This window comes from Taudactylus pleione, unplaced genomic scaffold (genome assembly GCF_031769625.1).
Source record: "Taudactylus pleione unplaced genomic scaffold, aTauple2 ptg000887l, whole genome shotgun sequence".
NCBI classification, from domain to species: Eukaryota; Metazoa; Chordata; class Amphibia; order Anura; family Myobatrachidae; genus Taudactylus; species Taudactylus pleione.
In genome coordinates, this window is record NW_028285288.1 from 1,424,001 (window position 1) to 1,437,505 (window position 13,505).

Here is a 13,505-nt window from a genome sequence, read left to right on the forward strand (position 1 = left end):
GAGGGGATATATATGAGCAGTATATAGTGTAAGTAGATGCAGTGTATATAGGAGCAGTATACAGTGTAAGTAGTTGCAGTGTATATAGGAGCAGTGTAGAGGGGATATATAGAAGCAGTATATAGTGTAAGTAGTTGCAGTGTATATAGGAGCAGTGTAGAGGGGATATATAGGAGCAGTATATAGGGTAAGTAGTTGCAGTGTATATAGGAGCAGTGTAGATGGGATATATGGAGCAGTATATAGTGTAAGTAGTTGCAGTGTATATAGGAGCAGTGTAGATGGGATATATGAAGCAGTATATAGGGTAAGTAGTTGCAGTGTATATAGGAGCAGTGTAGAGGGGATATATGAAGCAGTATATAGGGTAAGTAGTTGCAGTGTATATAGGAGCAGTGTAGATGGGATATATGGAGCAGTATATAGTGTAAGTAGTTGCAGTGTATATAGGAGCAGTGTAGATGGGATATATGAAGCAGTATATAGTGTAAGTAGATGCAGTGTATATATGAGCAGTATACAGTGTAAGTAGTTGCAGTGTAGAGGGGATATATATGAGCAGTATATAGTGTAAGTAGATGCAGTGTATATAGGAGCAGTATACAGTGTAAGTAGTTGCAGTGTATATAGGAGCAGTGTAGAGGGGATATATAGGAGCAGTATATAGTGTAAGTAGTTGCAGTGTATATAGGAGCAGTGTAGATGGGATCTATGAAGCAGTATATAGTGTAAGTAGTTGCAGTGTATATAGGAGCAGTGTAGATGGGATATATGAAGCAGTATATAGTGTAAGTAGTTGCAGTGTATATAGGAGCAGTGTAGAGGGGATATATAGAAGCAGTATATAGTGTAAGTAGTTGCAGTGTATATAGGAGCAGTGTAGATGGGATCTATGAAGCAGTATATAGTGTAAGTAGTTGCAGTGTATATAGGAGCAGTGTAGAGGGGATATATAGGAGCAGTATATAGTGTAAGTAGTTGCAGTGTATATAGGAGCAGTGTAGAGGGGATATATAGGAGCAGTATATAGTGTAAGTAGTTGCAGTGTATATAGATGCTGTATACTAGTGTAGCAGTGTATATGGGACCTGTAGGTCGAGTGCAGTGTGCGCATGTCAGGTACACAGTCACACAGACACCAGGGGAAGTGAGCAGCGATGACTCCCGGACGGATACGCCGCTGAATGGATCCAGCTCTCCCGGGGACCTGTGCGCTGCGGTATCCGGGGAAGGAGCGGCCGGGGCCTGTGCAGCTCAGCAGCCGCCGGGCCGGGTCTGTGCTCCGGGACATGTGGATCCTCTGCCTGCTGCTGGGCTCTGCGGGTGAGTGCGGGTGCTGGGTACGGTGGTGCTGTCACTGAGCTGCCCACATGCCAGGGCCCCCAGAGATATACCATCCCCCCACTGGTATATACCCCTTCCCCTGTACTCTGACCTCCGGCCGGCAGCCTCTTATTCACTGTAATATCATCATGTGTCACATTGTATCGGTGTGTGTGTGTGTATATCGTACACTATGCTACATTGTATCTGTGTGTGTGTGTGACCTGCATTGTGCTACATTGTATCTGTGTGTGTGTGTCCTGCATTGTGCTACATTGTATCTGTGTGTGTGTGTGTCCTGCATTGTGCTACATTGTATCTGTGTGTGTCCTGCACTATGCTACATTGTATCTGTGTGTGTGTGTGTCCTGCATTGTGCTACATTGTATCTGTGTGTGTCCTGCATTGTGCTACATTGTATCTGTGTGTGTGTGTCCTGCATTGTGCTACATTGTATCTGTGTGTTTCCTGCACTATGCTACATTGCATCTGTGTGTGTGTCCTGCACTGTCACATTGTATCTGTGTGTATCTCATGCACTTCTGTGCTACATTGTATCTGTGTTAGTGTGTGTCCTGCACTGTCACATTGTATCTATGTGTATCTCATGCACTTCTGTGCTACATTGTATCTGTGTGTCCTGCACTGTGCTACATTGTATCTGTGTTTGTGTGTATGTGTCCTGCACTGTCACATTGTATCTATGTGTATATCATGCACTTCTGTGCTACATTGTATCTGTGTGTGTCCTGCACTGTGCTACATTGTATCTGTGTGTGTGTGTCCTGCACTATGCTACACTGCATATGTGTGTGTCCTGCACTATGCTACATTGTATATGTATGTGTCCTGCACTATGCTACATTGTATCTGTGTCTGTGTGTCCTGCACTGTGCTACATTGTATCTGTGTGTGTGTGCTATGCTATATTGTATATGTGTGTGTTTCCTGCACTGTGCTACATTGTATATGTGTGTTTTTCTTGCACTGTGCTACATTGTATATGTGTGTGTTTCCTGCACTGTGCTACATTGTATATGTGTGTGTTTCCTGCACTGTGCTACATTGTATATGTGTGTGTTTCCTGCACTGTGCTACATTGTTTTTGTGTGTGTTTCCTGCACTGTGCTACATTGTATATGTGTGTGTTTCCTGCACTGTGCTACATTGTATCTGTGTGTGTCCTGCACTGTCACATTGTATCTGAGTGTGTGTCCTGCACTATGCTACATTGTATCTGTGTGTATCTCATGCACTTCTGTGTCACATTGTATCTGTGTGTGTGTATCTCATGCACTTCTGTGTCACATTGTATCTGTGTGTGTGTATCTCATGCACTTCTGTGTCACATTGTATCTGTGTGTGTGTATATCATGCACTTCTGTGTCACATTGTATCTGTGTGTGTATATCATGCACTTCTGTGTCACATTGTATCTGTGTGTGTGTATATCATGCACTTCTCTGTCACATTGTATCTGTGTGTGTGTATATCATGCACTTCTGTGTCACATTGTATCTGTGTGTGTGTATATCATGCACTTCTGTGTCACATTGTATCTGTGTGTGTGTATATCATGCACTTCTGTGTCACATTGTATCTGTGTGCATATCATGCACTTCTGTGTCACATTGTATCTGTGTGTGTATCTCATGCACTTCTGTGTCACATTGTATCTGTGTGTGTATATCCTACACTATGCTACATTGTATCTGTGTGTGTGTGTGTGTGTATATATATCCTACACTATGCTACATTGTATCTGTGTGTGTGTATATATCCTACACTATGCTACATTGTATCTGTGTGTATATCCTACACTATGCTACATTGTATCTGTGTGTATCCTGCACTATGCTACATTGTATCTGTATTTCCTGCACTGTGCAACATTGTATCTTTGTATGTGTACTGCACTATGCTACATTGTATCTGTGTGTGTGTCCTGCACTGTGCTACATTGTATCTGTGTGTGTGTCCTGCACTATGGTACATTGTATCTCTGTGTGTGTGTCCTGCACTATGCTACATTGTATCTGTGTGTGTGTGTCCTGCACTATGCTACATTGTATCTGTGTGTGTGTGTGTCCTGCACTATGCTACATTGTATCTGTGTGTGTGTGTGTCCTGCACTATGCTACATTGTATCTGTGTGTGTGTGTGTCCTGCACTATGCTACATTGTATCTGTGTGTGTGTGTCCTGCACTATGCTACATTGTATCTGTGTGTGTTTGTGTGTGTCCTGCACTATGCTACATTGTATCTGTGTGTGTGTGTCCTGCACTATGCTACATTGTATCTGTGTGTGTGTGTCCTGCACTGTGCTACATTGTATCTGTGTGTGTCCTGAACTGTGCTACATTGTATCTGTGTGTGTGTCCTGCACTATGGTACATTGTATCTGTGTGTGTGTCCTGCACTATGGTACATTGTATCTGTGTGTGTGTGTGTCCTGCACTATGGTACATTGTATCTGTGTGTGTGTGTGTCCTGCACTATGCTACATTGTATCTGTGTGTGTGTGTCCTGCACTATGCTACATTGTATCTGTGTGTGTGTGTCCTGCACTATGCTACATTATATCTGTGTGTGTGTCCTGCACTATGCTAAATTGTATCTGTGTGTGTTTGTGTGTGTCCTGCACTATGCTACTGTGTGTCCTGCACTGTCACATTGTATCTGTGTGTATCTCATTCACTTCTGTGCTACATTGTATCTGTGTGTGTGTCCTGCACTATGCTACATTGTATCTGTGTGTGTCCTGAACTGTGCTACATTGTATCTGTGTGTGTGTGTCCTGCACTGTGCTACATTGTATCTGTGTGTGTGTGTGTCCTGCACTGTGCTACATTGTATCTGTGTGTGTCCTGCACTATGCTACATTGTATGTGTGTCCTGCACTATGCTACATTGTATGTGTGTCCTGCACTATGCTACATTGCATATGTGTGTGTCCTGCTCTATGCTACATTGTATATGTGTGTGTCCTGCACTATGCTACATTGTATCTGTGTGTGTGTGTCCTGCTCTATGCTACATTGTATCTGTGTGTGTGTGTGTGTGTCCTGCACTGTGCTACATTGTATCTGTGTGTGTGTCCTGCACTGTGCTACGTTGTATCTGTGTGTCCTGCACTGTGCTACATTGTATCTGTGTGTCCTGCACTATGCTATATTGTATATGTCTGTGTCTCCTGCACTGTGCTACATTGTATATGTGTGTGTGTCCTGCACTGTGCTACATTTTATCTGTGTGTGTGTGTGTCCTGCGCTGTGCTACATTGTATCTGTGTGTTTGTGTCCTGCACTGTGCTACATTGTATCTGTGTGTGTGTGTGTCCTGCACTATGCTACATTGTATCTGTGTGTATCTCATGCACTTCTGTGTCACATTGTATCTGTGTGTGTATATCATGCACTTCTGTGTCACATTGTATCTGTGTGTGTGTATCTCATGCACTTCTGTGTCACATTGTATCTGTGTGTGTGTATCTCATGCACTTCTGTGTCACATTGTATCTGTGTGTGTATCATGCACTTCTGTGTCACATTGTATCTGTGTGTGTATCATGCACTTCTGTGTCACATTGACTCTGTGTGTGTTTCCTGAACTGTGCTATACTGTATCTGTGTGCTCTGTTACATTGTATCTGTGTATCTCATACACTTGTGTCACATTGTATCTGTTTGTCTCCTGCTTGTCACATTGTATGTGTGTGTGTCTCCTGCACTGTTACAATGTGACACAGTGCACACATAGATACAATGTATCTGTGTAACTCCTGCACTTCTGTGTCACATTGTATCTGTTTGTCTCCTGAACTGTGTGTCACCTTGTATCTGTGTCTCTCCTATACTGTTACATTGTATCTGTGTCTCTCCTATACTGTTACATTGTATCTGTGTCTCTCCTATACTGTTACATTGTACCTCTGGCCCCCTTGCTCTCTGTCATGGTGTCTGTTTGACTCCATTGCCCTGCATCATGCCATCTGTCTGGCCCCTGATGCTTGGCATTTGTCTATCTGGCCCCCTTGCCCTGTATTATGGCTTCAGTTAGTCTGTATGTCCCCTTGCCCTGTGTGTTATGGTGTCTGTCTGTCCCCTTGCCCTGTGTTATGGTGTCTCTGTCCCCTTGCCCTGTGTTATGGTGTCTCTGTCCCCTTGCCCTGTGTTATGGCTTCAGTCAGTCTGTATGTCCCCTTGCCCTGTGTTCCTGTGTTATGGCTCTTGTCCGTCCCCTTGCCTGTGTTATGGCGTCTGTCCGTCCCCTTGCCTGTGTTATGGCGTCTGTCCGTCCCCTTGCCTGTGTTATGGCGTCTGTCCGTCCCCTTGCCCTGTGTTATGGCGTCTGTCCGTCCCCTTGCCCTGTGTTATGGCGTCTGTCCGTCCCCTTGCCCTGTGTTATGGCGTCTGTCCGTCCCCTTGCCCTGTGTTATGGCGTCTGTCTGTCCCCTTGCTCTGTGTTATGGCATCTGTCCCCTTGCCCTGTGTTATGGTGTCTCTGTCCCCTTGCCCTGTGTTATGGCGTCTGTCCGTCCCCTTGTCCTGTGTTATGGTGTCTGTCTGTCCCCGTGCCCTGTGTTATGGCGTCTGTCTGTCCCCTTGCCCTGTGTGTTATGGCGTCTGTCTGTCCCCTTGCCCTGTGTTGTTGCATGTCTGCAAGGCCTACATTCAATGTTTGACACAGTGGGGTAGATTTACTAAAGTTTGTAAAAATAAATGGTGGTGTTGCCCATAGCAACCAATCATAGTACAGCTATCATGCCTCTATTGCATTCTTGAAAATAATAGACGGAATCTGTTAGATTGCTATTAGTAACACGACCACTTGTCTGTTTTAGCGTTTTCTGGAGTGTGTTCCCCGCAGCTAACGTCATCTGAAGCCTATGGGTTACACTTCGCAATGGCAACCGCACACGTGTGATCTGTAGACTGCTCATGTGCAGTAGTCCCAATAGAGGAGTGAATAGACCGCTGATGCAGTCATTTCGCTTCGAACACATCGCAGGGACGGGCTCCTTTCGTGGCCCCTGACCCTGCATGTGCTATTTAATACCTGCAGATGCTATAGTCGCATTCTGCAATGCGATCATGGGTGCTAATATCACACCCACATTGCATTGAAGCATGTGATTATTGATATAAGGAGTCCCCTTAGAGGTAAGGTGGGATTCTCCCCCCCTCTCCTCTTCCTTTAAGTGGATCAACTGTGACCTGTAAGTGGGGCACTGGGCGTGCCAGTGGGCATACTTGTGTGGGGGGAAAAACACGGTTAGGCCACATTTTTTGATGCCATTTTAGTAGAACACTGAACCTAGCTTAGATTTGGCTGCTGTGAGTTATCCATAATTATATTGTGAATTAAGTCTTGTGTCTTTGATGCCTTAATTTGCTCACCGCAGTACTTGCCTATGTTTTGCTGAAGTCTGTACTGCAGAGGTGTGTGACTATGTAGTAATGTTTGCCAGTCATGTGACTCACCGACGTGATTGTCAGTAATAGGTAGCGGTTATTAGGCGTTAAACGATGACTCAATTATTTGACATTATTTTGGTTTAATCTTTGCCTCTTATTCTCAGCCGTTTGGTGCCGCTTGGCACGGAGTTTCCCGGGTTTGCAAAACAAAAGTGTTCCCTGCATGTGCCCTGGATGTGATCCTACATGTCATTGTGTAAATAGACCATTTCTGTTGTTGCATAAGGTTCTCATCTGCAGCCATTTTTCTTGTATTTTTATTTTTCTGCAAATTCCTAAAAGCTGCCAGATTTGAATCTCAAGCCGTGCTTAAATGTCTGTCATCGTTCTGTCAGGGAAGCGGAGGTGATCAGGGGGTGTTGGCCTGTACACTGCCAACACAGCGCAAAACTCACAAAGCAGTCTTATCGCTGTAATGCTGCCAGTGGCCAGGTACAGATCGGGCTACAAGCTGGCCTGTAGGGGTGAATGAAAGGTTAATACCTACCCATAGGAGCAATCATTGTTCATTTCGCTAAGAAGTAATGTCACTGAGGCGAAACCTGGAGCTGGATACATATGCGCTCTGAACATACGCAGAAAATAGGGCACATACATTTTTTTTTTTTATTTCTTACATGTTTACATTGCATCGGATGTGCCAGACGTATCTGCAGGGCTACATTTGTACTTAACTGTAACGCAGACCGTGTTAGTGGTAATGGTATATGTCACAGGATTACCTTATTTTTACACAATGTTACAACGTGTTATATGCATAGAATAGGGTGCTGACAGTACTCCAATGGGATATGTCACAGGATTACCCTATTTGTACACAATATGACAATGTTACAACGTGTTATATGCACAGAATAGGGTGCTGACAGTACTCCAATGGTATATGTCACAGGATTACCCTATTTGTACACAATATGACAATGTTACAATGTGTTATATGCACAGAATAGGGTGCTGGCAGTACACCAATGGTATATGTCACAGGATTACCCTATTTGTACACAATATGACAATGTTACAATGTGTTATATGCACAGAATAGGGTGCTGACAGTACACCAATGGTATATGTCACAGGATTACCCTATTTGTGCACAATATGACAATGTTACAACGTGTTATATGCACAGAATAGGGTGCTGGCAGTACACCAATGGTATATGTCACAGGATTACCCTATTTGTACACAATATGACAATGTTACAATGTGTTATATGCACAGAATAGGGTGCTGGCAGTACACCAATGGTAATCTTCTTTCTTGCTGTAGTCCATATTTAAAGGACAAGTGAATAGATGGCTGTGCCTTGATATGATATAGTCAGGGCAGTAATTAATTGATGATTCAGCTGAAGAGACCTATATGCAATCAGCCAATTAGAAGTAGCTAGATGGTGTTGCTGGTGACCTCATTGTTGTCATGGCGTATCTTTACATCAGCCCTGTAGTATGCCTGCCCCGCTAATTGTACTGTACTCTGCTTACACTTGACCACCTCTACCTGCCTCCTTCTGCCTCTCCAGGCCCCCCTCCCTTTCCTCTTCTGCCTCTCCAGGCCCCCCTCCCTTTCCTCTTCTGCCTCTCCCAGGAGGATATGGATAGTCTTCATTCTAGCACCCTGCACCTGTCACAGCCCGTGCAGTTCCTCTTTCCTGCTTGGGGTGACACTCTCTGCTCTGGTGCTTCTAGCACACACTGGTCTGTATTCCAGAAGTTTGAATGCGCTGAGTGTGCTAGAAGCACCAGAGCAGAGAGCGACACCCCAGGCAGGAAGGAGGAACTGCACGGGTTGTGACAGGTGCAGGGTGCTAGAATGAACACTATGTGGACATGTGCAGTGGTCAGAAATGTCTTTTCTTATGCACGTAGACAGCATACAATAACCACAAGATTGATAATTACCACTGCCATGAATATGAGTGGGCACAGCCGTTTCAGTAGGTGATAGACACAAACTGATGTACCCAGAGAGTCACTGTGCGAGTCTAGACTTGTTCCCCGTGTGGGTTGTTAGCGGGTCTGACTGCTCTGTAACAACATTCTGCATTGATTAGTTTTTGTTTTGTTTTTTTGCATGATTTTCCGTGACACTTTATGGGAAGACTGGTAAATAGAAATGACCTGATAAGAAGCAAGCAGGACCCACCAATGTGCCAGAATAGTGCATTTATTGTGTAGCTACATAGTTTTTATTTTATCTTTAGAAAACTCTCTTAACTATATTGCTTATTGGTGTTTTCTAGTTACATATAGTTGAGGTTGTTTTGTATCTAAGTTCAGGACCTAAAGTTACTTTTTGGTTTGCTTGTTTTTTTGGGTTTTTTTACTTATTACTTACCGTCCTGCATTCATTTACTAAATATGTTGCATTTTCTTTCTAGGGTCTCTGATTATTAGTCACTTGTTTATAGAGTTATTAATTTCTTTTGCCCTGTAATAGATGTGCACCTGCTCGCTGGATAAAGTGTACTCTAAAGCAGAGCACAGGGCAGAGATGCCCTCGCTGAAAAGTGCTAAATACTTAGGGGGAAATTCAATTCTTAGAAATGTGCTCTTGTGATGTCCCCCTACACAAATCCCTGAGATTTACAGTACAGCGACATTGCACATTTTCCTACCTACATCTAAGGGGCGCATTGGCAAATTGCTGGTGTCAGACAGGCAGTTTCTGACCTGTGCTGGCCCCGCCCCCAAACTTGTGATGTCATGCTGAGAGAGCGGGGCCACCGACACCAGGAAGAAGAGCACTGCCTGGGCGTATCTGTAATGGGTGCAGGGTGTGTGCGGTGCACATGTGGCCCCTGAGTTCTGCCTACACCACAGACCCTGTACCCAATTATTTTTACCTCTCCAGAGTCCTGCGTTGACCGGTGCTACAGACAGATATCACCAAAAAAATGGGCAGCCATAATCCCGGAGATTTGTGCATAGGTAGTAGAGACGTTTCCAGGAACATAGCAAAGGGTCCACAGTCTCGAAGAGACCTGCACATGCGCAGTATCCTCTAGCTCGCAGGTTCTTAAACTCTTCAGTTTCCCTTAACAGTGCATGTTTTCCAGGTCTCCTCCAAGAATCACAAGTGAGATAATTAGCTCCACCTGTGGATCTTTTAAAATGTGTCCGTGAGTAATGACTACACCTGTGCACCTGCTGGGTGACTTGGAAAACGTGACCTGTGTGGGGTACTGAGGACCGAGTTTGAGAACCACTGGTCTAGCTCATAGCCTAACCCTTAATCTAATCCTAACCCTAAATATCAACAAAAGAAGTCTACCCAAATGCATGTCTACATATTGAGTGTCGACCTAATGACCATGTCGATATTCTGATGACATTCTCAACCTGTCATCCTTCTGAATATCGAAAAGTCGACCAGATACCCATGTGAATAAATTGCTGATCTATGTCTGTTTTATGTGTGGTTGTTTTGTATCTACAATGAGAGACAAAATCTCTTTATATTTATGTTGAGTTGTGTAAATTTAGTATTCACTGTTTGTCATTGGGATTAATACATTTGTTGGCGCACGTTCAGTATGGAGCTGACAGTTGTTACATGTTGTTGGCTGACCTAGGTGGCTCACACAGCAGTTATTAATAATAATAATAATGTCATTTTGCTGTATATTTACTTGCTTATAGTAAGCAGTAAGTTAACCTCAGTTTATCTCTAATTAGCACTCACAATATTAAAATAATAATAATAATATTTAATAATAATATCTTAGAGTGCCAGCATAGTACGTTGTGCTTTACAATGGGGAACACACATGGATTCAGTGGCCATTTTGTGTCTCGGGTGTCTTGATCCTAATTAGCAGATAGGCTGCTGAGTCTGAGTGCATTCTCATGTGTATTGCTTTGGCATGCAATATGGCCGTCTACACTATATAGGTGATGGGAGTATGCCAGTATCTAAAAAGTTAGGAGCCAGCAATTTTATGAGGTAAAATATGTGAGCAACTCCCAGAAAATTAGTTTGGGTGTAAGTTTAGTGGATGTGGCCATACAAAACATTATTCACGGAGCATATTAATATGGCAGATATGGCCAACAGGGCATGAATACAGTGCCTCGAGCACTCCCACGGCTTGTTTTATATTGTTTAGGGGTCTATTTACTAAGCAGTGTTGAGACAGAGTGAAAAGTGATAAGGTACCAGCCAATCAGCTCCCAACTGTCATCTCACAGGCTGTGTTTGAAAAATGACAGTTGGGAGCTGATTGGCTGGCACCTTATCACTTTTCACTCTGTCTCCTAACACTGCTTAGTAAATAGACCCCTTAGTGTCCCTCAGCTTACACTTATACTGGCCTATGCCCCTCGGCACAATTTTATACTGGCTATTGCCACCAGAACCCAGTTATAACAGTGCCCCTAGTATGTTATTGTACCATTCAGTTTTATCTGCCCTGTGATATCCCCAGCCATACTTTTTGCTCCCCTCCACACGGATCGGTTTTCATGTTTTGCTTCTAATGTGACCCGTTCGTTAGAGAAGCGTATTTGCTGTTGCACACTAAGTAACGTAATACACTTCACAAATAAATTTGCAGCCTAAAATTAAACTCTTCCCACACACAGCACACTGTTTAAAATAAATAGTTGAACAAGGGGCAGTGCCCCTTCATCATGAAATGCTGCACACTGGCCTTAGTGCTGGACCACGTGGGCTGGTTTCCCAATTCCCACAAGCCCACTTTAGAGCCCAATGAAGAACCGTGGCAAAACATTAAGGCGCTGCTAATTTTAGACAACATTTAACCTTCTATGACCTGTTTTTTTAAACGTCATAATGTGTTTTTTGTTTTTTATCTTCAATTACGAGCAGCCCATGTGGCTAATTATCGTAATGTACTGTGTGCATGCATTCCGGTGTGTCCTGTGTAAGGTGTAACTCCTGGCCTAGGCCACCTCAGTAAGCTGTACAATTTATTGGAGAAAATCTTGTTTGGTTCGGGCTGTATTTTACTTTATATGCTACAAAATATCATCTCCAAGTCCCTGTCTAATTGCCCGGCTTGGCAGTAGTCACCAATTTTTCATATGATTGCATAATGCCTATTTATCATCACTAACATGGTCCGTTACACGTGAGGAAACGCTAGTTTCCGCATATTTAAGGTAACGGGCCGTTCATCATCAAAGGTCTGATAGGAACACCTGATATTCAGTAAACTTCAAAAACCTTAATGTTTTTGGAGTTTGCCTGAGAGAACAAACGCCATCTTCAGATGGCGCTTGTTCTCGGAGCTCCTCTCCTTACTATGGGAAGGGGTTCTGGGGATGCGAAGATCTGCCGCCTCTTCACTGGCTCCCCAGCGGCTTTGCACATGTGTGACCTTACCTGACAAAAATGAACCCTAGTGTGTCTGTGTGTGAGCATGTGGTAGGGAATATAGAGTGTAAGCTCCACTGGCCAGGGACTGATGTGAGTGGCCTAATATCCTCTGTAAAGCGCTGCGGAATATGTGTGCGCTATATAAATAACTGGTACTAAATACATTTGCGTCATTGGATACACTTGTACCCGCACAGCAGCACCTCAGTCAGTTGTAGCTTGTTACCCCTAGAATCCGCTTTACTGATGCAGTCTGATTAATCTACCTAAATTGGATTGAATAGTTTCTGCCACTTGGATGTGGCCTACTGCAACTTTTACTAAACTAATTTGTATTATCTTCTTTTGCGGATAGCCAAGTGGCATATCTGTGTCATAACTAAGGGTCTATTCCTGTGTTTATTAGCCTTGCATTGATATAATCAGGCACATGCCCCCCGACCCTGATCTTTGGGTACGGTTGCATTAAAAACAAAACACAGCAGAGTTATGTGTCCCAGACCCAGAGTGATGAAGTAAACAAATGATTATGATGATGATGTAAACACATGGCTGAAAGGCACAGAGGAAAACAAATTGGTCTGCACCCCTGTGATGCAGCTATGTACAGTCCTTACCATTTGATAATGATGATAGAATGGAACAGATATTTGCCTAATATATGGAACAATGCTTACTGGCCAGGTTATTCTTCATCTCACATGAAAACACCATGTACATTAATATCATGTACTGTAAGATATGGAGCGTTACTTGCCAGACACCTCGTGCGCTGATGGTCCCTCTGGCACCTCAGACATTGTCATTTTTAATTAACCCCAACCCCCTTCCCCCCACCCCCTTCCCTACGTTACAGCCGCATCTGCTTAAATTGAAAAAAAATAGTGATTATTTTATTAGGATACTCGGGAAGGTCCTCTGCCCCCTGAGCTGCGTTCCAACAGCAGAATGACTGTTTCATTGTATCTCTGTTAATTCTCATTGATTAAATGGACAGGATGAATCCTTCCCACCTTATCTCATAATTCATGACTGATTTATGCTCTGAGATGTTCAATATAAACCTAATTCTCCCAGACTCTGCCTATGAATAATATCCATGTTAATAACTTCTGAATTTTCTCTGACTAAGCTGGAGGTAGTAATAACATTAATTGTAATATGACTAGAACAGTGTAAACCACATGTGGAGCTGACATTATATTATGGGCCTGATTCAGAGCCGGTCGCTATTTGCGGTCGCTCGTTCAGAAAATAGGGGTGGCTATTCAAATGAACCGTTCGCTGTTTGCGGTCTGTTCACGCCTCTAGGTCTGAACGAGCGAACAAAACTTGCGGTCGTTTTTTGGGAAACTACGCCCCCT

The 13,505-nt window shown here is 43.6% G+C and overlaps 1 protein-coding gene across 2 annotated transcripts in view; it reads left to right on the forward strand.

The window, feature by feature from the left end:
- Positions 1-1,076: 1,076 nt before the first annotated feature.
- LDLRAD3 (low density lipoprotein receptor class A domain containing 3) overlaps positions 1,077-13,505 on the forward strand; it is a 168,469-nt gene continuing 156,040 nt past the window's right edge. For both annotated transcript variants that reach the window (XM_088459028.1, XM_088459029.1), the window contains exon 1: positions 1,077-1,323. In XM_088459028.1, the coding sequence (XP_088315154.1) occupies positions 1,185-1,323 (139 nt within the window). In that variant the 5' untranslated portion in view covers positions 1,077-1,184. The remainder of the gene's footprint in view (positions 1,324-13,505) is intronic.